Source organism: Perna viridis, chromosome 8 (assembly GCF_037379345.1).
Source record: "Perna viridis isolate PV_CMFRI_1.1 ecotype Kerala chromosome 8, ASM3737934v1, whole genome shotgun sequence".
Classification (NCBI taxonomy): domain Eukaryota; kingdom Metazoa; phylum Mollusca; class Bivalvia; order Mytilida; family Mytilidae; genus Perna; species Perna viridis.
In genome coordinates, this window is record NC_142452.1 from 3,456,689 (window position 1) to 3,484,542 (window position 27,854).

At 33.5% G+C, this 27,854-nt stretch overlaps 1 protein-coding gene across 4 annotated transcripts; it reads right to left on the reverse strand.

The window, feature by feature from the left end:
• Positions 1-1,803: 1,803 nt before the first annotated feature.
• Positions 1,804-26,946, reverse strand: LOC148608974 (trifunctional purine biosynthetic protein adenosine-3-like). 4 transcript variants are annotated; one of them, XM_088541631.1, is made up of 21 exons: positions 26,853-26,946; positions 23,230-23,380; positions 22,175-22,297; positions 20,724-20,871; positions 20,202-20,313; positions 19,090-19,158; positions 16,913-17,038; positions 16,011-16,098; positions 14,494-14,579; positions 13,263-13,431; positions 12,213-12,429; positions 11,354-11,573; positions 10,413-10,611; positions 8,415-8,663; positions 7,829-8,031; positions 7,247-7,400; positions 6,722-6,829; positions 5,428-5,564; positions 4,448-4,565; positions 3,855-3,994; positions 1,804-3,354 (listed from the first exon to the last, which is right to left on the reverse strand). In XM_088541631.1, exons 2-21 carry the CDS (start codon positions 23,372-23,374, stop codon positions 3,172-3,174), a joined length of 2,994 nt encoding a protein of 997 aa, XP_088397757.1. In that variant the 5' UTR covers positions 23,375-23,380; positions 26,853-26,946; the 3' UTR covers positions 1,804-3,171. The 4 variants fall into 4 exon arrangements, with proteins under 4 accessions (XP_088397757.1, XP_088397758.1, XP_088397756.1 ...); XM_088541632.1 differs by having other exon boundaries at positions 26,792-26,901; XM_088541630.1 differs by lacking the exon at positions 26,853-26,946 and adding an exon at positions 26,469-26,553.
• Positions 26,947-27,854: the final 908 nt, after the last annotated feature.

The window sequence follows — 27,854 nt, forward strand, 5'->3', positions numbered from 1 at the left end:
ATTTTTTTTTTTTTAACAGTTTTCAGCCAATATCTTGAAACCTATAATAGAAACTTTCAATTGCTGAAATGATCCTTATGATAGTCCTACTAAAGTCTTCTTAAGTCAAAACTGTTGGACATCTTGTTAAATTTATTACCTTTGAAAGACAAACTTTAACCAGGTGAGCAATTCAGGCTCCTGGGAGCCTCTTACTGTCATTGCATCTCTTTTATATGCAAGTCATTGACATCACCCTACACATTACTGAAAGACCAACAAATTATCCCAGAATTAAAACCTTGCCATGCTTTACCTTGAACAATAAACACCACTTTATAATAACAATAATTAATTGTGTGTTCATTGTTTATTAACCAAATAAGAGACATATTAAAAATTATTGTTAAGTCTGACTTGGTTGACACAATTTTTATCATACATGTATGTTCTGGGGAGTTAGCAATTATGATAACAACTTGTCCTATAAATTGGACTTCAAATTAAGTGTGCTCAACAACATTTTATCATAAATTATAGAATAATGAATGTTAATTTTATACTAATTATGTTGAGAAACTTGGCAGCTTCTATTTAATAATCCATGTAGATGTGATCCCTTTACAAGCACCCATTTACAAAAAGTATCTAAACATTTGAGAGTAATGTTTGTACTTTATTAATTGGTATTAATAAGAATTATAAAGGGACATTTCGAACAATTGGAACTTAACTGGGTTCTGCATAAAGATATTTAAAACCCAAACAAGTATCAGAGTACTTTGCCTTCCAACCAAGCACTTGAGTATTTGTTGACATCACTATACATAAGTGAACCACACAGGGTGACTTAAATAGTATTCAAGTACTCTGCCTTCCAACCAAGCACTTGAGTATTTGTTGACATCACTATACATAAGTGAACCACACAGGGTGACTTAAATAGTATTCAAGTACTCTGCCTTCCAACCAAGCACTTGAGTATTTGTTGACATCACTATACATAAGTGAACCACACAGGGTGACTTAAATAGTATTCAAGTACTCTGCCTTCCAACCAAGCACTTGAGTATTTGTTGACATCACTATACATAAGTGAACCTCACAGGGCGACTTAAATAGTATTCAAGTACTCTGCCTTCCAACCAAGTTGAGTATTTGTTCCCATCACTATACATAAGTGAACAGAGGGTGATAAGTCTACATTTCTATAGGATGCTTACCCTACCAGTGCACCTGGTCCATGCTCCCAGTTTTTAGTGGAGTCCGAGTTGCTCATTTGCTTTTGTTACTTTGTATGTATGATTTTAGTTACTTTATGTTCTTTGTTGTGTATGTCTGGTCTTTGTCCCTGGAATACATTCTTTTGATTACCGCTATAACCTTGATTCCCTTGATTACTCTGTCATTTATCTTAATAGAGTAAATGTAACCAGTATGTCCCATAAGAGATAGGAGAGGTGGAGAAAAACATGCCACTGGTTATAAAGTCAAGAAAAATTTAATGTTTTTTTTTTTGCCAATAGAATTCAACAGAACAGACAGTTGATATTACTTTCAAAACCTTAGATGCAACTCTTATTGGCAATTTCATCATAAATTTTATTTTTGAAAGCTTGTGAAGTGTTGAGATAACTTATTTTTTCTACATACTACATTTTTTTAATATAAATGGTTCTTATACAAACCTGTAATTAAACCTACTACAGTATGGGTGTAGACCTATAAGTAGAAGGTGTATTTATCTAAAGTAACATTGGTATGAGGTTTCTTTAAGGGTCAAGGGGGTAGTAAAGATTTGGGTTTTGAAAAAATGAACATGTGTTGATTTAACAATTTATTTTTATCTTAAATTCAATACATAAACTAGCCACAGTTAATAAAACTACTAATGTATATACTTGTATGAGTAAAATAAATTGAGATTCATTACATTAAATGCACAATTATATAAATAAATGTACATTGGAGATCAGTAACCACAAATACACAACCTTGATTGGACAAAATCATCCGTAAAACTTATGAGTATTAAAGCCAAGAACTATTATGCAGGTGTATGTTCAAAATGAAAATTTTTTAATACTATGCAAAACATTATGGTTGGAATTATTTTCAATTTATGGCACTATTAGTGATTATATTGGTGAATAGAAACAAAAAGATAAGTAACCAAAAATATATAGATTATAAAAAAGGAATAATAAATTGTAATTGTATCTAGTGATAATTATTTAGGAAAGAATATGGCACATTGTGAAAATCAGTATCCCTTCTCTATACACACTCTTGTTCCATTACACATTTCTTACAGTCTTATATAAAACTTCCAGAGAATCATGTGATTTCTATTTCATATTAAATTTTAACCTCAACTTAAAGATAAAAATATTGGGAACCATTCTCATGTGTTTTCATGCTCTCAAGTATTGCATACCCACCCCACCCCCAAATAAACATTTCTCATAACACAAATTTAACCTTCAGATCAAAGTCATATGGGGATTATCATGATATGCTCCATATTGTCAAACAGTCTTGTTCTTGTATACACAATATGGAGGCCTTGATTAAAAGCTAGAATAATCACACTGGAAAGTTTAATATGCAATGATTCAAAATACTGAAAGATTTCATTATATAATAATTGTAACAACTAACTTTGAGATCAATAATAATGGCACTTGTATAACAATTATGTAAAACATTCATACAACTAATTTCATCAAGGACAAACAACATACAGGAAATTACATCAAGTTTAGAAAATATATATAAAACAGTCCTAAAAATCTGTGTAAACTCAGTAGTCTTTAATATACTTTAAGCGATCTTCTTTTGCACCATTTTTTTTTCAAATTTTATAATTGAATAGCACTAAAAAATCTGAACCTTTTGTGCCAAAATACTGGAAAATTTGTAATTATATTAATATCATTACATGTATAAAGAATTTATGTCCATCGACAATAATCACTGGCTTTCTTTTATTTTGACTCAATTTTCTTAATGTCCACTTTTTAAATTAATTGCATTTACATTTAGCCAACACTTTTTTATTACACATGGGATTCTTATGTGGTATTCAATTTCTAAAAAGAAAATTATAGCAGCACCTTTGTATTATCAAAGGTTATAATCTGTTGATCTAAATGACAGAACATCATGTGTTTTTCTTGATCAGTATGTAATCTATTTCCAGTTGACAACTCCATCTGCAGTAAGAGATACTTGTTCACTGGCCACAAGTTCTAGAGCTTTAGGGAAGGCCTTGTGTTCCACAGTCTTTACACGGTCTGACAGAGTTTTCTCTGTGTCTCCAGGATAAACAGGGACCGATTCCTGAACAATGATAGCCCCTCCATCTACTTCTTCCTGCAATCAAACAAGTTGGTTTATATATCTTGGAACTTAAAATGTCAGTTCAATAATAATATTCTCTCAATAATATTTCTATATCTAGGTCTTAAAACTAAATGTAACCATGCAGAAAACACAATGTAAAATTAAAACAGTGTAAGTGGTAAACACTTCATTAAACAGTTTTAAGAAAATTTGTGTTTTCAATTTTCAGATGTGTCATATTTCAGTCTAAAATGATTTATGACTTTGCCTATGAGGGATGGAGCTATTTGTACTAAATAATGACTTAAGTTTCTGATGCCATGTTGTTATAGGTGATATCTCAACCAAAGGTAAAGTAACACATCCTTAAACAATGGATCTGGGCCAGCATTAAAAGTCATGTCTAAATCACATGTCATTTCTGACATTTTAGAGCCGTTATGTTTCATTGCCCCTATATTATTGAAGCATCACTAGCGTTCTGTTCCTATTAAAACAATAACATTCTTAACTAATTAACCATAACTTACCACTACAAAATGTACTGTACATCCTGATATTCTAACGTTAGCTTTGATGACCTGTTCATGTGCATTATGTCCTTTGAAGGAAGGAAGAAGGGAGGGATGAATATTTAACATTCTACCATTCCACTTGTTAACAAAACTACCTGTAATAATACCAGTTATATAAAAGTGGTTATAAAAGGTCTGTGCATGGTTTCATAAAAATCTCAAATTGAGAATTTCTCAAATCCATCCTTGACTCAAATTTTAACCGATGGGCTCATCTGAAATTTAAGATTCAAGGAAAAACTCAGGATTTGAGGAAATTCTCAGCTTGAACTTACGATTTTTTATTTATAAAACCCAGGCCTGATCATTATGAATGTAATGGTCAACAGCAATGAAAATTTTAAAAACCAAAAGAAAATGAAGACAAGCATATTAAACTCTCTCCATAGAAACTTTTTTTGGACTCCATATCTATTAAATTTCATACATCTTTCAAAGCCAAGAGTAATAATTTTTCTTAGAATTATACTGTATTTTAACTTTTCAACTGTGACACAAAGTTTAAATTTTGCCTTAAAACACTGGAAAGTACAGGCAGCATTACTTACCTGTCAGAATTCTCATGAATCCTGCCAAGCAGACAATATCTATACCAGCTGATGTCAATGCTGAATGTAAAGCTTCATCAAATGCCTCTCTGGTCTTGTAGTCCTTGTGTGATATCACCTATCATGATGTTAAAGTACACAAAAATCAAAGACTGAAGTCTTCAAAGTCGCTAATCGCCAAATATTCTATGCCACTGATTTTACTTTCAATATCCGAAATGGCATGTATGTGATATGCTCTAAAATCAGGTGACTCCAGTCTTCCATGACTAGTCTTTGTCCCTGGATTACTCTTCCTCAAGAATCTTGATTACTCTTTCATAACCACAATGACCCAAATGTTTTCAATCAAAACAACTAGTTACCAGGAACCTGATTAAAAATGGCAATGGCAATATATAGATATTGGGGCCCTGATAATTTATAAGATCTATTATGTCAATTGTAATGAGCCCCTGTGCCTGAATCGGAAACTGGGTAATGTGCAATGCTAATTGATCATTTTATCTTTTAATGTAAACTTCCCATTCTCACACATGCAAACAACACACGTAGAACACATATGTATAATATTTAAGAGGCACATTTTGATCTCATATGAAGCTAGAACTACGAAGCTACGATCGTAAACATGGCACTGATCAGCAGCTTAATGTGGAATAGTAATAAGTAATTATGCAAATCATATGCAAATGTAAAGTATGAGTGCGAGAAGTTGCTAACAATATTAGCTACTTAATAAACACAGGTACAAGTGTACATTTAAAGCATACATTCAATATTATTGTTTAAACATCCTAGTTAATTCAAATTTCTTCTGGATTATAATCCAAAATGTAACTAATTCTTTCAATATAGAATTTTTTAACAATTCAAATTTTCTTTTGCAAAATAGTACCCTGGGCACAGCTTTATATTGCCCTTTACAAACCTTAGTTGGTATCCCAGGTTTCTCAGCCCTGACCAATCTCTCTACAAACCTTTGTGGGTATCCCAGCTTTTTTTGCCCTGTCCAGACCCTGTACACCAGGTTTATTAGATATCACCAGTGCTATCTGTGCTGCATTGTTACAGTTGAGTTCAGAAGTACTGTCAATCAATGCCTGTAAGTTTGTTCCTATAAAAAGATGTCCTCATAAGTATGGAAATTATACATGCAGTACAAACTAGAAAAATCACAGAATTCCAATCATAACATTCACTTTTTTACCACCAAATTGTTTTTGATCAAATTCTAAAATAAAAGGTGCACAATGGGAACATGTAATAAAGATTATGTGAAAGTTTCAGTAAATTCCATTCAGTGGTGAAGGTGGAGTAACAGATAAAAGATGGGTAACCCATGTTTTTCATAATTCATGAAAGACAGCTCTAAATTTATCTGGATCAAAATCTAAAACTCGAGGTGCACAATGAGAATATGGAATAAGAATTCTATGAAAGTTTCACTGAATTCCATTCAATGGTGTAGAAGGAGTAATCGTTAAGAGATGGATACTCTTTTATGTCATGGAAGCACGAAATGAAGGAAGTACAGACCAGAGGTCGGACACCCCAACAACTATTAATTTACAACCATCTTAACTTGGAATAATACCTTTAAGAAAATGTTGAAATCAACCATATACTTAATATGCTTTTATCTAAAATCTATATAATCTGAACAATCTATTTTATTTTTAAACAAATGTCCGTGCAAAACCAGAATATTGTAAAGCCACTCTAAAAAAAAATATGAACTTCATGATTGTCCTATGGCTTCCAACATTTTTGTTCACTAGAAACCAATAAGATCCTGCAGATTTAGTGTTTAATGCCCTATAGATGTATAAACTTGTACACGGTTCTTTGTTTCATGGACTTCATTGTCATATATTTCATTCATAGCGTGCAATTAAAATGCCTACTACTATTTAACCACCATGTGATTATTCAATCTCGATGAGAGGCTTCCAGCCAATATACATTTTCAAAATTTTCTACTAATTTCATAGGAGAAACTGATTTAGTCTTGTTCAAAATCACTTCTACATGCTCTGTAGTAAAATTTAGATTTTAACATGCTCACAAAAGCTCACATAATAAAATCAAAATTTAACCATCTTTTGAGTTAACAATCCTAACAACTCAAATTTGAAGAAGAATCTATATATCTTTGCTTCATCATTTTAATTATTTTAATATGTTCCTTCAGGGTCATATACCAGAGTGAAAAATAACAAATGTCCAACAATGATATTACATATATTACATTCAATAAGTCTTTAGAATTACCTGATCCTGATATAAGAACACCAACTTTTTTCCTCTGAAGTAAAACAGGAGTTCTGGGCCAATTCTTATCTAATGCTTCTACTAACTTCTCTATGACCACTGGTTTATCTATACAAATAGAAAGCAGCCATGCTGCAAAAACCACTCAAAGACTTGGTAGCAGAAAACAAGACTTTTATTTATTTTTTGGCCTTGTATTTTTCCTGGCTCATGTCTTTCAGCTAATGAACCATGAAATTATACTGAAAATTTTCTATCACATGCATCAATCATAGACTTTGAAGTTGACTGTAACAAAAACATTTCACAAAAATATCCAGTTTGTCTGCTGGACTGTGAATTACCACTAAAATTTAAATCAATTATAAAGCTAGACTTTTCTATTTTTTCATAAAGCACTCCAAAAAGATAAACATATTGTGCTATTTTTTTTTTCACTATAAAAGCTTTCTTCTTATTGAATGTTCATTATGACTACATATGAATGTTCATTATGACTTCATATAAGAATGTTCATGTCTTTACCTTCTTTACAAACCAGAGATCCAATAACACTAGCCTGTATTCCACTACTGATCAGCTGTTCAGTGACCAGGTGACTATCAGCTGATTTAACCACCAATATACCACCTAACCCACAGTTAAATGTTCTACTCATCTCTTTAACATTAATGTTTCCCTACAAAAAATTATTATGAATTAGTTACTTAGGAATATCTGTTGTCACTACAAAAGAAAATGTTTTAAACATTAATATTGCAGAAAACATTAGTTGAAATGTAGTCAAAAACTTCTTGAACGTTAAAGCTTTTCCTTCCTTAAACAAGCTTAAGTGTAAATCTTAAATGTCATGTACAGAATGCAGACAAGTTCATTCTACATGTAGTGCATACAAAATTATATCACAGTTACAAAATGTTTTTATACTAAACAGTCTTTAAAATCCAACTTTTTGACAATGTTTTATTGTGATAAGACACTTTAACTAACATTTGCATACTAGCGAAGTTAACTCACACTAGTCCTGAAAATATTTGTATACTGCTTAGAGCAATGTATATAAGTTAGAGAGAACTAAGACAAACAAAATGTTTTAGGTACATATACCTTGTCAGCCAGCCAACCAAACACTTTGGGTACTTCCCATTTATTGGCATCTACAACTGCTGATAATTCCGGGGGTATAACTCTAGCTATGTTCTCAACTAGTCCTCCACCTGTGATATGGGCAAAGGCCTTTACTCTTCTCTCCTTCATTAGGGGCAGTAACTCTTTCACATAAATTCTAGTTGGTGTAAGAAGGGCATCACCTAAAAACCAAGGGTTTTTGTAAAATATGAAAACATTCTGTATTACTTTTTTTGTTTATATACAAAACATCCCAGACAGTGTGCTTTTTGTGTTACAATAAAGATAAGCAGTTTTTCTAAGAAATATTAAGCAAATCCAAGTCACAAAATTCACCTTCATTTTCCTGCTATACATGACTGTAAAAGTCTAAATATTATCTATATAGGCTTTCAATGTTTATTATCAAAGAAAATGAAAGAGCTTCATGCCTGTAGCCACTAACCTTATGCCAGATACTGTTAAGGCTTATAAACATTTTATTTATAAAACTTATATAAAGAGAAGAAATTTTTATAATTTTTAAACACACTGTCTTAATGACTATAAATTTCAATTTCACTACCTAAGTTTGTTCCTCTTTGGAATGGGCATGGCATGTCATAGGTCAACTCAAGTTTATGGACAACCTTCCGTACCAAACTGAAACCATTACTGTGAAGGCCACTGGAAGGTAAACCAATCAAAACATCTCCTTCTATCATCTGATCCAATCTAGGTATAATGAATGATCTCTCAACAGCTCCAACTGCAAACCCAGCCAGATCATACTCACTGCCTGTGTACATACCAGGCATTTCTGCTGTTTCTCCACCTGAGGAAAGTTATCAGGGGAATGATAACTACTATTCTTATAACAAAATGATAAATGTTCTTCAGTGAGGTGTGACACTTAATTAGAAGTTACAGACGTTAGTACTAAATTTCATAATTGTCCATTGATCTAATCACAGAAAGTAACAGTTAATAAGGATTGCCAAATTACAGGATTTAAGCTTGTTTAAAACAATTTTACCTTTATGCTGCTAACACGATATTTAAGGATAAATTTGGCCCAAAACCTGATTTGGTGAAAATGATTTACTAAACTTAGAATTTAAACCTTGAAATTTATGTTTCAATATCATTTTTTTAGAATAGTCATAAATCTGACAAAAAGTGTTAATTGCTGTTTGAATGGGTAATGGAAAGTTTTATGACAAGAATTAATCATCAACAAGCAATCAGTTTTAGATGATGGACAAGTAGAAAATGGATCACAATTGGAACTATCACCATTTTCCGGCAACCAAACATTTTGTACTGCACAATCAATCTGACAAATACTGTCCTTGGAACATGTCTAAATTTTTTAGAACCAGGTCTGTGTGTAAACAAATAATATAATAACCTTTTTCCACTTTAAAATGACATCATTATAAAGTTGGGAAAATGTGCACGATTTATTTATTGATGTGGGTGTAAATGTTTTTGACCAGTCTGTCCGTACATCCATCCACAATGATTTGTCATTGCCAGTATAGTGCATTTATTTTTTGACAGATTTCCCTCAGTCTTTAGTGTATGGTTAGAATTAAAAATCATAAAATCTTTGATGGGATTGATTTTCACAGAACTATTCACGAGGGAACACTTTTTCGCGAGGAGGGGGGGACAGTAAAAATCAATGATTTAGGCTTGTCTCTTGATCTCCATTTTTTAACTGTTTTCCTTATAATTTTGGTGAATGGTTAGTAACATAAAAGCTTGATGAAATTGATTTTACAGAAATCCATCAAGGGGGACCATGTTTTTGGGAAAGTGACTTAGTAAAAAAAAAAAAACAATACCAGTCTGTGTCCACACTTGTAAAAAAAAAACAAAAAAAAAACCAATCATTAAGGCCTGTAAAGTGCCTCCATTTTTAACTGATTTCCTTCAAACAATGAATGATTAGTAGCAATAGTCTTGGATGGAATTGATTTTTCACAGAAATCAATTAAGATTGAACACTTTACACTAGAATTTATCTATAAACAGGTTGTCACATCTAAAATTTCAAAAGTTATCAGGTATATAAAGTTAAATAAATCAGATGTGTATCACAGTAAATTACGCAACAAGTAATTTTACATGTCCATACAGTATCAATGTATTTGACTGACAGTTTTTTACATAACAGTGTTTGTAAAATTTTACAAAATCAAAAAAATAAATAGTCTGAAATTTCTTCAAGTCACTTTAATTCTTTGCCTTCAGCAGGATGCATGCTGAAGGCAATGTGTCCCATTAATATAATTATGCAATCAATGAATCAGTAAAGGTAAATCACAAAGTCACATGTGGCTGTACATTCACTCAGACTATTGACGTACACTGGTCAATTAATTTCCTATAAACAATTGGGAGACAGGTAGACAAGATGTTTACACACCAAAAAAAAACAACAAAAAAACCACCCTAACTGTAATTCACCAGGGGTTGACTATTTTTTATGTCCCACACTGGAAAATAGTATTGGTCATTTACAAAATTTGTTGGTCGATGATCAGCATTTTTCTGGAGCCTTGATATGGTCATATACCTGCTAAAGCACATTTCGCCTCATGACAACCTTCAGTGATTCCCTTGATGACCTCTGTTGCCATAGGAACACTCAGCTTGCTAGTAGAAAAGTAGTCCAAAAAGAAAAGGGGCTCAGCACCATGAGCTAAGATGTCATTTACACACATAGCAACAAGGTCAATCCCTATTGTATCATGGCGACCAAAATCTTTAGCAATCTGTAAATATTGTATGTCATTCGAACTTTTTTTATATAAATAAACATGCATACGATTGATATTTCTAAATGATTTGTTAGGGTTCCATAGGATATCCTCTTTGTATAAATTTAATGATACAGAATAATTTAAAAGCATATTTCAATATTAAATGCCTGTGTGCACAATTCACATAGATAGTGTTTGTTCCATTCAGACTCATAGGAACAGCAGACAACTGTCTTTCATTTCATTTCAATGGCACTATTAAACACATAAATATTGTGAAAGTACTATTGTTTGTGGGGTACCAATTTTTGTGGGTTTTTTTTGGCAGGCCAAACCATGAAATTTTGTTCCCAAAGAAAAGGAAATTTCCATTGATGTGTATACACCTCAAAACCATGAATTCAAAAATCCACTAACAAGTGTTTCTTCCCTTATCCACAAAGTTCAGTACTTTCACAGTAATAATCATACAACATACATTTAGGGTAACCACCCCAAGTAATACCACAGCAAGGCACATCTTGAAAATATAGTTGGTTTGGTGTTGTAAAGCTGCTACTAATCAACAGTGAGTGAAGACAATGTTTTTTGTATAACAAGTCCATTAGACCCTTACATAAGCTTTAGAATTTACCTTCAATTTAGTTCCAACCCCATTAGTCCCTAAAACTAATAAATTAGCTTTAAAAGTTACCTTCAATTAAGAACCAACTCCCTTAGTCCCTGATACCAAGACATTAGCTTTAGAAGTTACCTTCAATTTAGTACCAACTCCATCAGTCCCAGATACCAAGACAGGATCATTAAACCCTGCAGCTTTCAGATCAAACAAGGCACCAAAGCTACCTAACATGGCATCACAACCAGGTCTTGTTGTAGACTTGGCCAATGGTTTAATGGCTTGTATGAAACTGTTTCCAGTCTCTATATTGACACCAGCATCATTGTAAGTCATCTGGGACTGCAAGCGGTTTCTGTAAGGAAGGTAATAAATGATAATAACAATTCAATTGCTATGCAAGTTTGTATGCCTCTGCAATTAAAATTTAGGGGACATATTGTTTTACCCTATACATATATCAAGGTCTTGATTTTCATAGATATCTGATGTTTTGGGAGATAGTTTAACTGTCATTTTTTAAATAAACAGTTGCATAACATGTGCATAGCTATTCAGAATAACTTCTCCTACAGCCTAAATGCTTAGTTTTCCAAAACTATCTCATCCTTTCTTATTGGGAAAATATGTGTCACATATTCAAATTAGGAACAACTGATCAAAACATTGAGTTTGTATTTAAAATGATTAACTTTATACAGGATGTCAAGAAAAAGACAATTCAAATAAATTTGACAAGTATACTTTTGAACAGAAACACCATACCCTACCCTCTGACTACTAATGTGAAAAAAAGTATCTTATTTGGGATTATTATTGAGCCAGATTTTGGACAAACTGGTAAACTTTAAAATCATGGGAAACAGACTTATTTCAGAGGTAATTTAATGCAAACAACATCACTGATGCATTTTAATTTGTTTGCTATCAGCACATTGACATCCTTTAAGATAATACATTCTGGTAAATTATGACTTACATCCCAACTTCATACCTAGTTAGAACCCTGAATCCAATATCACTCCTGTAGAAGCAATTTGTAAATTGTACAAACTGGGCCCCTTCAGTAGCCCTCTCACATGCCCTTCTCATTGATGTTTCTATGGCAACAACAGCTAAGACTCTTCCACCACTGGTGGCTAAAGTATCATCTTTTGTACTGGTCCCTGCATGAAATATCTGTAACCCAGATTTAACTGCTACATCTAATCCTAGAATGAAATGTTTTAAGTAAACACAACATTCAGCTGATAGCCATTATGTTATTTTGTTTTTCCTTTTATAAAGCAACTTATTAAACTGGGATTCATTTCAAGCTGTATGAAAACTTTTCATTTCCCATAAGCATTATGTTTTCAGCATTAATATTTTAACAATGTCAGCTAAGTGGGAATTAACAATTCAACAATGTCGACTAAGTAGGAATTAACATTTTAACAATGTTGGCTAAGTGGGAATTAACATTTTAACAATGTTGGCTAAGTGGGAATTAACAATTCAACAATGTCGACTAAGTAGGAATTAACATTTTAACAATGTCAGCTAGGTGGGAATTAACAATTTAACAATGTCGACTTAGTGGGAATTAATATTTTAACAATGTCGGCTAAGTGGGAATTAACAATTTAACAATGTCGACTAAGTAGGAATTAACATTTTAACAATGTTGGCTAAGTGGCAATTAACAATTTAACAATGTAGACTAAGTAGGAATCAACATTTTAACAATGTTGGCTAAGTGGCAATTAACAATTTAACAATGTCGACTAAGTGGGAATTAACAATTTAACAATGTTGACTAAGTAGGAATTAACATTTTAACAATGTTGGCTAGGTGGGAATTAACAATTTAACAATGTAGACTAAGTGGGAATTAATAGCTTTAACAATGTCGGCTAGATGGGAATTAACAATTTAACAATGTCTGCTATGTGGGAATTAACATTTTAACTATATTGGCTAAGTGAGAATTAACATTTCAACAATGTTGCTAGGTGGGAAATTAAATTTTTGAAATGTTGCCTATATGGGAGTAAACCCCTACCAGTTATGGGAAAGCCTTTAGGATACGACCCTGGGTAACCTCCACTCACAACAACAACGGCAGCCACGTGTTTGTCCCGGCTAAATACAGGTCTATTGTTCTGTAGCTTTCCTTCTACACAAGCAACACACACATCATACAGGTCAGATTCCATTAAACTTAGTATTGTCTTCAATAAATAAAACAAAATATATCTATTATATGATGTAAAACTGAATACCAAATACACAGCAGCTTTTAAATCTAAACTTAAGAAATTTCTCTAAAGAATACCCCTACTCACCTGAAACCCTATAAAGAATACCCCTGCTCCCCAGAAACCCTATAAAGAATACCCCTGCTCACCAGATCCCCTACAAAGAATACCCCTGCTCACCTGAAACCTTATAAAGAATACCCCTGCTCACCTGAAACCCTATAAAGAATACCCCTGCTCATCAGAAACCCTATAAAGAATACCCCTGCTCACCAAAAACCTTATGGTTAAAAAACAATTGTTTAATCATAAGTTTGCTGTTACTAGAGTCTGATAAGATATCATGAGAGATGTATGCATTCCTTGTCATGTGTTTATTATAACAAATTGTGGCATGAAAATATATGCAACAAAACTTGTGATGCCTCTTGCATGTTTTTTTTCCTGAAAAGATTTTTACTCAGTTATCATTACTTTGCATACAATATCAAACTGTAAATAAACATTGTATATTGATACTGTGTTCATATCATCTCATATTATGATATCAGATTGTGCCACTGTTTAATAATTTCAGTATCTCCAAGGAAGTTGCCCACCCAGGATTTATACACATTCATTTTAAAAATTGTATTGCAGAGCTGAGTACAATTGTTTTAGGTTAATTTTTTCAGACTTTGTTAAAGAATGAAAGATGAGAAAATAAGTCTCATAAAAATTGCAGTAATTTTTTTTTTATTAAAAAAAAAAAACAATCTAAAATTGTAACCTAGTTTTGTTGTACCTATTATATAAATGTGCATTTTGTAACAACTTTACTTTTGTTGAAATTCTGACGATATTTTTTTTAGATTAGTGATAAACAAGTATTTTAGCATTTTAACCAGCTAAGATATTTTTCCAATAGAATATGGCAGATGTGTAAGAGCAGAGATAAACATGTACATTTGCTCAGAAGATTGATAAGGGACAAACAGCAAATTTGATATTTCAGAGATGATTAATAATATAAACAGATTAACTACCTTAACTTACCTGTGTCTCTGGATCTCCAAATCTACAGTTAAATTCTAGGACTTTAGGTCCTTCATCAGTCAACATCAATCCTGCATACAATGCTCCTACAAAAATAAAACATGGAAGGTAAAGAGAATTATAAAATAAAACATAGAACTAACAAGTTTTGAGAGGAAGGTAAAGAAAATTATAAAATAAAACATAGAACATGTTCCGAGAGGAAGGTAAAGAAAATTATAAAATAAAACATAGAACATGTTCGGAGAGGAAGGTAAAGAAAATCATAAAATAAAACATAGAACTAAAATGTTCCGAGAGGAAGGTAAAGAAAATTATAAAATAAAACAGAACTAACATGTTCCGAAAGGAAGGTAAAGAAAATTATAAAATAAAACATAGAGCTAACATGTTCGGACAGGAAGGTAAAGAAAATTATAAAATAAAACATAGAACTAACACGTTCCGAGAGGAAGGTAAAATAACTTACATGTTCGGAGAGGAAGGTAAAGAAAAGTATAAAATAAAACAGAACTAACATGTTCCGAGAGGAAGGGAAAGAAAATTATAATATAAAAAGTTATTATTTTCTGTGTCATCCTTCTTGGCAAACTTTTCTGTCACTCTATCTCATGCATACTGGAAACAGTGACAACCAATAATCAAGGTATATAGTGCTAATCAGCCGGTAAAGGATCTCTCCCCAATGGAGGCAAGCTACGATGAGACCACCAAGGCATGGTTGATTGATTGATTGTTGGGGTTTAATACCCGAGCAGCAATATTTCAGCTATATTCAGGCGATGAACATGAAGTGGATAATAAAATGAACATGAAATGATGATGAAATGAAATATGGGATGGAACACAAGGAAAATGAGGTTGACAAATTTTGATTGCCACCAGAAATAGGGTGAGGTGGGTAGGGTAGCGCAATTTAGCCTCCTGTGGCGGAGCCTTATGGTCCCTACTCCGGGAGAATACCACAGTAGGGGTCTTTGACGTGCAAGGAACGTGGCATCTTTCCCAACACGGTGCACCACTATGGTTTGCAGTCAGGTTTTCCGTAATATAGCCTGACAACCCCAGCATGTAACACACCAGGGGTACCCCATTCCACCACCTGGGGCACACAACCCAGTTGCTCAGCGGGCAAAGCGCCCTAGCCCCTGGCTAGGGTTCTGAGCACTATTTAGTTGCCTTTTATGACAAGCTTAGCACTGCTGCAGGCCTATTCTTTTGACACCCAGACCTGCACTGGGCACCAAGGCATGGAACCCATGATCTCCCCCACGAGGAAAGCTACCATGAGACCACCAAGGCATGGAACCCATATCTCCCCCACTGGAGGCAAGCTACCATGAGACCACCAAGGCATAGAACCCATGATCTCCCCCATGAGGAAAGCTACCATGAGTCCGCCAAGGCATGGAACCCAGAATCTCCCCCACTTGAGGCAAGCTACCATGAGACCACCAAGGCTGTTTAATAAAAAAGAGTATTTTCCTTTGTACATTGTCAGTGTACACTTGGAATACCTTTATACATCTTTCCTTCTGACCTAAGTCCATCAACTGCTTTCTGTATTATATCTATCTCTATAATCTGCAGTTCTTGGTTGGTAATCTGTGATGAAATGAAATATTGGTCAAGGTTTAATACTTCAGGGAAACAAATTAACTTTCCAGATAGGAAGGTCCTTTTCCTATTGTTTAATTAATGGTAATTTTAAGGAAAACCAAAAGTCCTAAATAAAGTGCCAATGATAATGGTTCAAGGTCCAGGGCTCAAGTAAATAAATTGAAAAGGCTCTAGGTCTAAAATTGAGGGTTTTGGAAATTAGACCCTAACAATTTTGAGCTCCTTAACTTTGTAAGTGCATACTAAAGTAAGTTATCTGCAAATGGACTGGACGAACTGGAATAGAAAGGGAAGGAAAAATGGGATTTTTCTTCATTCTAAGAAACAGCCAATGCTGTTCATTCTTAATTCAAATGTACAATATATTGTTTGTGGAAAATTAAAAAAAGATAAGAAATACTTAATTTCGTTCTGTTTAACAGAGCTATTTTGTGAGAGGATAAAAAACAACACATAAATATCGGCCAATATGTGAATACTTCTTTGGTTTCCTCCAGTGATAATCATTTGAATAAATTAAGAAAAAATCCTGTAATTTAAGTGGAAGAAATTATCTTCATTTTCATTGGGGTCATACTCACTCTAACCTACAATCATTGTCTGTTTATTTTATATTTTTTGGTGCTTTTCAGAATGAAATAGTCTATCTATATATAGGTGGTTTTTTTTTATAATGGAAGTGAAGAAGTTTTGGCTGTTTACACAGAGTAGTACGTTCATGGAGAATACAGTATGAACAGCCAAAATTTTCTTTTGCAAATTAGTTTTTCTTTAAATATCTTAAAATAAATCAACTTACCTGAGGATAGGGACAAATGACCCCCATCCCTCCAGTATTTGGTCCATGATCCCCCACATTCAGCTGTTTATAATCTTGAGCAGGTGGCATCAGAGCCACATGAGTCCCATCACAAAATGCCAATACCTACATAAAATACATGTTTAATGCAAATTTACAGTAGTAAGACATTTTATCTTTGAAAAACAAGAACTTTTCTGAAAATTTCTACACTTTAATGTAGTCAGCTGGTAATGTAAACAATTAGAACCTTATTAAGACAAAGGATTTCAGAACAGGTTCATATACACCATAGGAAAATTATGTATCTTATTTTATTCATAGACCACAGCAAAGTATTCTATTCAAAATAGGTAAATAAAGCATTTCATCAGACAAGACTGTGCTTTGACCAATGTACAGTTGAAATGTTCATGACTCAACTGAATGATACATCAATGATAATTCTTTATGACTGTTACATAATGATGCTCTACAGATGATTTTTATGAGTTACAATTTTTATTCGCTTATAAAAGAAATGGGGATTGACATAAGTTTTCCCAACTCAAGTGGTCTTTTCCCCTTCAATACGATTTATCACAGCAATTTCAATATAAACAAAGAAGCATACAACAATTGAACAATAATTTCTAATGGACATTTAAATACAAAACAAAAACAAAAATAATAAAAGAAAAATTGGACTCGACAACAGTAGACACCCCTTTTGACAAAAGACTTAATAACTTAGAAGGAAGCATTTCGACTTTTTTTATGTATCTTAATAATACCTCATCAAAGATTACTACATTAGTTTCACTTGATAGACTCTCGTCATCGCTAGTGAGTAAATGAACATTAATTTATATCAACAGATTTAATCTAGCTAAATTTTGTAAAAGAGTTTCTCGGATCTTGAAGTAATTTGGACATTTCATGAAAAAGTGGTGAACATCTTCACTCAAGTGCCCCACATCCGCACAGTGGACTTCATATAATACCACATACCACATTAAGGAATAAAGCTGAACATCGAAGTTGAGTTAAGATGATATAAGTTTACAGGGACCATGTGAATAGTAAGAAGGCTTTGGTCTGTATGAACTAGGTACCTGATGCAACAATTTGTTTTCAATTTTAGAGGAGAATTGTACTTCACTAGTTGATCTATCAAGTTTATTCCATTCATGAACAGCTGACGGGACAAATGAATCTATGGTCATTGACAGATGACGGGACGAATGAATCTATGGTCATTGACAGTTGACGGGACGAATGAATCTATGGTCATTGACAGTTGACGGGACAAATGAATCAATGGTCATTGACAGTTGACAGAACAGTACAATCAGATCAGAACCATTTCATAATGGGTAGCTAGTAGTAATTTGAATTGTTGGTGGTAATAAATTTTGGAGATAATTTGGGCCATTTCTGCTTTGAATATCAAAAAAAGTTGTAGTTTTATTTGATGTCTTCTATTTGAAAATGATTCTAAGCCAGCTTTGCAAGAAAAATGATCACTAAGAGTAAAAATAAGGGACAATTCTTGTGGCTTCTAGTTGTAACTTCTCAAGACATGTTGAGTTAATGACTTCACAGTTATCCCAGACTTCACAACTATTCGAATAATGGCCAAATATAAACTTTATAAAGCTTAAAAATATTATTACTACTTAGTCTGTATTTTAATTTTCGCAACATTTTAAATGTTTTGTGATATTTTTGATCAAGTCATTTATATGGGACGTCCTTTTTGCATCTTGTCATAGAAGTTATTCCGAGATGTTTATGACTTTGTTTACTATTAGGTACGTATAGTTCTGTCATTAAGGGAGAATGATGGTTCATCTTCTTTTTTTGTTTTAGTAAGACAATGACCATACCAAAATTCTTTACTTTTGTATCATAATGATATATCAGTAGTGATAATTCTTTAAGATTGTACCATAATTATGTATCGGTGATAATTCTTCACTTTCATACTATAATGGTATACTAATGATAATTCTTTATTACTGCACCATAATGAACTAGTGATAATTCTCTATGCCTGAAACATAATGATGTTCTAGTGGTGATTTTTGTGACCATACCATAACAATTTACTAGCGATATTTTCTAATGATATACCATATACTAGTGATATTTTCTAATGATATACCGTATACTAGTGATAATTATTTTAGACTTACTGATACTTCTTCTCCTTCTAGATATTCTTCAACAACTACTTCTTCTCCAGCTGATCCAAAACTTTTGTTCTAAAATTAACAACATAAATAAAATAAGGCATCTAATTAGATATTAAACTAGAGGCTCTAGGGAGTATAAATTGTTCTTATGGGTACTGGACTATACAAAGGTATTTTTATGACAAGAAAAGTTTTTACCACTGATATTTTATTTATTTATATTTAAGAAAGCATGTGTGTAGAAGTTCTTTAATTTTTCAGGGTTGGGTTATCACTGGTTTTGCATTAGCAAGATAAAAGTCAAAATATGCTTTCAAATAGTAGCTCCTGGGATGTCAGAAGAGTTTATTCAAGAAATTTCAGCCAATCAGAAGTTAGCTTTCTGGAGCTATTTTATCAACAAGAAAAGTGTGTAGAAATCTTCCCATTCATTACTTCTGCCAAATTTTGCTACCATTGGCTCTGTATTAGCAGAGATTTTGGCCAAAATGTATTTCCTCGTAGTGTATCAGTCCAGGCGAGCTAAAAAATAGGCCATTGCAAAATCATGTCACAACACTCACAATGAAATTTTATCACTGAAGCACATCTTCTGTATGTTTTCTTTTATCAAAATTCAAAATAAACTTAGACATTAAAGCATTTCAAAGAACATTTCAGAGAAAGGGCATTAATTTAACCTACTCCAAAAAACTAGACACCATACTTAAGTTTGAAGTTTTATCAAGAAAGCATTAAAACACATCTGCTACAAATGGTTTATAAAATATTTAACTAAAAGGTGTAACAGCATTTTCAATGAGAATAGATGGCCAGATAGACCAAACCTTACTTACATATATAATTCAATTCCACTAAAAGCCAAAAAAAAATTATATACATTTTATTTTGATTTTAATTTAAATTGACAATTAACCTGTAATCTCATTTTCCAGTAACATTACTTTTACCAATTGGTTTTATACAACATGACACTTGCCACCATTATATTTCTTACAGCCTGGCAGGCTTCTGATATAGTCTTGGCCACTACAACATGACACATACCACCATCATATTTCTTACAGCCTGGCAGGCTTCTGATTTAGTCTTGGCCACTACATGACACTTACCACCATTATATTTCTTACAGCCTGGCAGGCTTCTGATTTAGTCTTGGCCACTACAACACCCTTCCCAGCTGATAGACCACTAGCTTTTACAACCAATGCATTATAACTGGCACTAAAATTAGAACAACACATATAATAAGCTGACATGATCTCTACATTTAGCAATGATATTGTTCGCTTTTTTCAATATTACAGAGTTCAGTTTCCTAGTAACAAGTTGTGAAAAGTGGTTCTAGACAAAGCTGTAAGGAAATAAAAAATATATGGTCAAATTGTCAAACAAGAAGTTACTGTCTCCCAAATCAAATCTCACATTATAGTACACCAACTGTATATAATAAAATGTGATTGTGACAAGTAGCTGCAGAGACAACTGTTATGGCAAAAAATACTACTGGAGATAAACAAGGCAGTGTAGGGAAGGGGAGTATAAATATTCCTCCACTTACACTTTTTACTGTTTTGCTCTGCAGGCTATTAAATTTTGCGATATAAGATCGGAAAAGTCTTTCATCAACAAACCTTTCAATGTGTGCAATAGCTTCTTCAGGGCTAGTAAATGTCTGAAATTTGGCTGTTGGTATACCATGTCTGGCCATGAACTGTTTTGAAAAACTTTTACTGGCTTCAATCTGAGCTGCAGCAGCACTAGGCCCAAAACATCTGATATCTCAACGATAGAAAATTACGCATATATTTAGCAAATAAATAGGTATTCGTGTCATATCAGGCTTGTCACAAAGATGAAAGCCATATATAAGTCAAACAAATTTAATATGAAATTTAAATTGAGCTGATGCAATGTGGGGAAAAATCATTTACTTTTGAAATGAGTGAACATCACCCTCACAGATATTGCCACTTTGTTACAAACTGAAGTAAAATTTCCAGTGATCCAAACCACAATTAATTTTATTAAACGTTATATAAATTCTTAATGTGAAATTCATTACATAGCAATGTATGTTGTTTTTAAGTCGCTAATATTGTTAACGACTCCTTGCACTTGTAATTTTTGTACTTAATATTTGCATATGATTTGCATAAATATGTAGTTATACACCACTAAATGCTGCAGATCCTCGCTGTGTTCACCACTATAGTGTCATAGTTCTAGCTTCATAAGAGATAAAAATGTACCTCTTAAGTTTCCTACACGTGTTCTACATGTGTTTCATGCTTGTATGAGAACAGGAACTTTAATGAAATGATTGGTTAATTTTGAACATTACCCAGTTTCCAATTCAGGCACTGAGGCTCTTTACAAGACTATATAGGTCATATACTTTAGCACGCCCCGATATTTATGAATATTCATTACCAGCTGCTCAATCAGGTTCATAATCTGGTTCACTGGTCAATATCATAAGCGACCCAAAGATCGCCACGATGTACCTTTTTTAAAACACATCATACACATGTCTATGCATGTTTTTTTAGCTTGTATTATAACGGAAAGTTTGCATTAAAAGATAATGATAGGTTAGCATTGAATTTATGTAATATTATCCAGTTTCCGCTTCAAACAAAGGCGTTCGTTAAAATTGATTATATAAGGGTCATATATATTATCAGGACACCAATATCTATATATATAGCCATCCAGGTCATAACGGTAATGAAAGAGTTCACAATAATATCAAGGGAACCAAGATTTTAGTGGAAGTCACCCGATTTTAGAGCATATCGCATTTGTACCATTTCGGATGTTGAAAGTACGTTAAAATCAGTGACAGTGAATATTTGACGTTTGGCGACTTTGAAGACTTCAGTCTTAGATTTTCTTCAGGTGGTCTTGGCTTTTATATATAACTTCTCATGTGATCAATAACATTTGAGTATTAAACAAAACCTGAACTAAGATTATGCGTAGGAAAGATCTCATGCACCCCATTGTTTTTAGGGGTCTTAGAATTACCAGTTGTAAATTATGAATTCCTTCCATAATGACTCAAACAAAAGTCACCACTCACTATGTTTCTGAAGGTGGTCAGATATTCCAGCAGCCAGAGGGTCTTCTGGTCCAACTACTACTAATGTAATCATCTGATCTTTGCAAAAGTCAACAACTTTATCAAAGTCTTTCACATTTAAAACTGAAATAAGCATGGCAGAATCAACAAATGTATAACATATGATTCAATGGCATGTAATACATAATAATATGAACAAAGAAGGATGGAATTCTATGTTAAAACATACCATTAAATCATATACAATACCATGTAGTCCAGACTTTTAAAAAACTGGACAAAAACCAATTACATTTGTTTTTTTTTTCAAGGACTTCAAGTTTTGTAATGATCCAAATGCTACTTATGCAAAAATATTCCTTCATGTATACTGAGGAGAACTGGAGGAATTCCTTGCTTTAATATCATAAAGGACCTACCAGTAACATATGTTTTAGGATTTATTAGATGGACTCATTCTGGCAGAATGAAGTCCTGTTGGCCCCTAGAAATGTTTTCTTAATTCTAGCTAGCTAACAATGACAGTGATATACTAAAACAAGATATTACAGGACCATTTGAAATTTCAAGCTTCCTTGGGGAAATCAAAAGTATGTGTAGAAGTGTGTTAAAATCATTATAAAATTGAGTTATGGACCAAGCTAATGCATTCAGTACTTTAAAAGTCTCCTAATAAGGATACTGTAGTCAAAGACATCAGAAACCCATTACTGGGAATGTACTATTGTTCGTGGGGTACCAATTTTTGTGGTTTTCATGGGTAGTTCAAACCACGAAATTTGGTTCCCAACCAAAAGTAGATTCCCACTGATGTGTTTACTGAAACTTATAAACCATGAATTCAAGAATCCCAGAATTTGTGTTTCTTACCTGATCCACGAAAATTGGTATCCACAAATTAAAGTAATTTCATAGTAATTAGAACCCTGCACTCTACCTATGACTGAATTTAAAATTCTACGGCTAGATAAAATATCCTTAATATATTGCGACTTTAGGCATTTAAGCACATGACACAAATAAAAGAGAATCAAAATTGACATAATCTATCTTACCAACATTTTCTAACTTGTTTTCTTTGCTAATCCCTGCATTTCCTGGAGCTACATACACTACTTTGACCTTTGGTGACTTTGCAAGTTTCCATGACAACGAATGTTCTCGACCTCCACTTCCAATAACAAGAATAACCTCAGTCATGGTCTCCTGCACATAATAAATACATAATAGCAGCACGAACAACATAATTCATCTGACCAATAAAATTTCAGCTCTGAGTAACTGTAATAGACATTTGCTAGTACTTGAATCTTGTTTATATTTTTTCCAGTGGTTTGAAAAAAAATAAAGTGTTTGTATTACTGTGTTATTCTGAGTTGCATGTACAAATTTTGTTAATTACTACACCACCTTCAGATACAATTAAGCTAGCAAATATCTGGTAAGAAATAAAAATAAAATCCTCCCACCACCCCATATTTTGTGTGAACAAAACCGACGAATATCTACTGTTTAAGTTTACTTGGCCTTAATGCTATCTGAACTTATTCCATTAAAAAAACAAAATATACAGCTAATCTAGGATTAGGAGACTCTAAATTATGGTTAGGACATTAGACCTCACAGACTCAAAAGAAGCATACTTACCAACATTTTTTTTTTCAGACCTAGTTCACTGATTCAAATTCACTTTCAAGAGTGAATGGTCAGTGGGCTTGACTTGTTTACATTGTTATTGAGAATAATGGACATCTCAGCTTGTGGACCACTAGACCGTGTCTCCGGACTACTCAACCCATGTTTCAGGACTAAACGGACCATGCTACAGGACCACTCAGACCGTGTTACAGGACTAATAGTACTATCAGACAACTCAGACCTTTCTGCTTCGACTGTGAAACCAGTTTACATGGCAGGATCTTGTTATTTTCTGATTGAAATATTAAGCTATATAATCCTTTGTCTGTATAGTTTTTTAATGTTTGTGGGGAAATTTTTTTTTTTTGGTACAGGCTCAGTCATTGTGGATTTTCTATTCTATTATTTTGAAACCTTTTTCATACAATTAAAATATATAAAGCGACAAATTATTAATATGTTTATCAAGATCAACTAATAAGTCATTACATTCAAATTATCAATACATGTAAACAAAGCACTGAGTTTATTTGAAACACATTAACACAATCAAATGATAAAGTCACTGTCTAGATGGTCGGGCCATAACACTACCACACTTTTTCAGGAGGCGACTGACAAAGATAATCTTGTCTGCATACTGCTACCACAGTTGGAACAGCATACCCTGGGTGATGACGGTCTTTTTCTTCTGACGACGTTTCAGTTAACCCAGGCTGATGAGTTTGACCTGCAGTGGAACTTTCTTGGCTGATGAGCTTTATGACTAAGTAGAAGGTTGATTTCTTGGCATGGCGGCTAAAGCGGTGGTGCCAACCCTAGACGTTGTTGTTTATATGGATGCTCCTGCCGAAGACACTTCAGGCTGACCAACCTACACTGTATGAGAAAAATTGCTCTCTGTGTATAACGGTGTGCTCTGAGTATAAGTCAACTGTTGTGTCTGTGCAAGGAAGAGTAGCATCACCAATGGAAAGAAGAGTCCTTTCTGCAGCTGGGACTTAGCGATGAAACCTTCTTCTGTCTGTAAGTGGTCTGCTTGATGCTGAAACAAATTCTGTGAAAGAATTTGTTGCAACAGGTACAATAAACTGATTCCTGATGTGGAAAAACACTGCTTACAATCGACTGACATGCTGACAGGTTTATGATTTCGACTGGGATGTTTAGGGGTTATGCCAAATATAAAGCTTGGCAAAGCTACTCAGCCCCGTGCAGGTCTGGGTGTCAAAAGAATAGGCCTGTAGCAGCGCTAAGCTTGTCGTAAAAGGCGACTAAATAGTGCTCAGGAACCTTGCTGGGGGCTAGACGCTCAGCCCACAGAGCAACTGGGATGTGTGCCCCAGGTGGTGGAATGGGGTACCCCTGGCGTGTTACATGCTGGGGTTGTGAGGCTATAATACGGAAAGCCTGACCACAAACCATAGTGGTGCACCATATTAGGAAAGATGCCACGTTCCTCACACGTTAAAGATCCCTGCTGTGGTATTCGATAGGAGTAGGAACCTTTGCACTCCGCCAAAGGAGGCTAAATTGACTGACCCTACCCATCCCTCCCTTTCATCTTGTGGCAATCAAAATTTGTCGACCCTATTATCCTGATGTCCCATGCCATTTTTTATTTCATGTTCATTTTATCATCCATTTCATGTTCATCGTCTAGATATAGCTGGAATATTGCTGCTCGGACATTAAACCCCAACAATCAATCAATCAACCAAGCTACTCAAGTGTCAAAAGCAAAAGATCAAGTATGCTATCAACTCATTTGTAATCACATACGCTCTGTTTCGGCACCTTAATATATTGATGATCAAAAGTAATTAACACCAAAATTTAATTATTTTCATTATGACATAATGAACTTACTTTAAGTTATCAAATGATTTTTCCATCTCTATCAAATTTAACTATTGATATCTTGCAGTTGAAGTGTAGACTATAATTTCAAAATATCTGAGTTAAAAACATTTTTACCAAAAAAATACAATAAATACATATCAAATATATTATTCTTTATGATTTCATTTCAAGAAAAGTAAACTTTTTAACATTTTCTATATTCGTACATGTAATTCAAAAATACGCTTTTATGCAAATATTTCAAATAAACCGCTAAAACCTTGGTTCCCTTGATTACTCTTTAAAATAAAAAATGAAAATAAAAGACTTTGTAATGCAGATTTTTGGCTTCATGTTTTTTTTTAAATCTTTTCTTAAACAATTGTAAATTCATTGACAAGGATATGACCGTCTGAGTTGTCTTATATGATTAAAATGTATTGAAAGCCACCATTTTGACCTGGCACAGAAATTTATTGACAGTGGTTATGAAGGCCCAGAAATTACAATCCTTCCCTGCTATTGCCAGCCCTACAGTGGCTACACTAAATCTTAGAAAATAATTTTCAATCTTTCATGAAAATGCTTTTTAAAAGGCACAAAAGTAACTAACACAGTCACTTTGTATTCCCATATCTAGTATTCGGAATTCAGAGGACTTGGTGAGACTCAACAAACACAATAAGGAATTTACCCGGGAACATTCCCCCTTTTTTAAGCACAAACAATTAGACACTTATTTACAAATGACAACATATCTTAATTTAGTAATATGAATGCACGTGTAATTGTCTTCTCTTCTATGACAAACTACCTTTAGGTCAACCAATAAGTGCAGTTAAGAAAGTTAAAAATTCCTGCACCGTCCAGTTTTTGCACGTGTTTTCGCTTTGACAGGAAGTACCTTCTAACCAATCAGAAACTTCGAACACGCCCCTTTATTTTTGTGTACTAAATATAGGGGACAGACGCAGGGATATGCTTGTCAACTTTCCTGGACGGGTATTACCAGTAGCTTATTCCATCGAGATATTCAGTATCTGTTTTTTAACAAATAATTTACTGTTAATTTTCAAGTGTGAGTACTTACGCATGTCAATTTCCCCCCAATCTGTCCCAAAATTATGATGATCACACCTATGATAACCTTATGCGCACTGCGAGGCGATGATCCTCAGCTTTTCACGGTATAACGTACTTTGTTGGGTTATAGGAATACTTTTTAATCTGTCGAAAACTAGATGAGTGTTTTTCCTTGAAAATAACGTGAGTGGCGGCGTTGTCTTGACGTGAAAATCGAGGGATTCTAATTTTAGAGACGTTACGGAACACGACGGAATTTTAACGCAATATAATGACGGTTTTCTAATGATTAAATTTTGATTAAAAATTGTCAGAATTAAGAGGGGTTTAAGCCCGGGCTCTAATAAGGTAATCCTGCAGGTATTTATTTTTCTTTTTGCCCAAATTCTGCGCGAAATGAACAAAAGTTTACAACAAAGTAGGGATCCGACCACGGAAGCCACTGCACCCTCCCCTCTCCCCACCCGCATCCACCATTAGTACGGATGCCAATTTCAGAAGGAAAACTAGTTTTCATGAATCAGGGATGTAATTACCTGCCATTTGCAACTTAATTAACGATCCTAGTAGATATATATATATATATAATATATATATAATATATATATATATATATATATATATTTACAACGTCTCAGAATGTGACGACTCCATCGGATCAAATTGATACAGGGAAGATAACGTAAACTTATAGAAGGGTCTGAAAATTCCCCAACGATGTTAGAACTGTCAAATTTTTGGTCTTTCCGCGGGACTCGAACTGCTGTGACATGTATGGCAACACCGCCTGCACTAAGTCCAGCGCCCTAGACCACTCAGCCAGCTAGGATATACATATATATATAGATACAACGATACCGATAAAGATGTTAACACACTATAATAAAGTATATAATGGGCAAAATTTTCAGTCAATAAATGACCTTCAGTGCCTTAAATAAACTGAATGTGTATGAAAGTAAATGGTCTGTGAACACAACTCACTACCTAATCAGGTGAATACCAATGACGTATAAAAAATTTTTACCGACAGTAACAAAGATCTTGAACATTGTGCTACAGACACATGTTGTGTGTTGATCTTGAATACTGAACTATAAAAATAAAAATATTTACA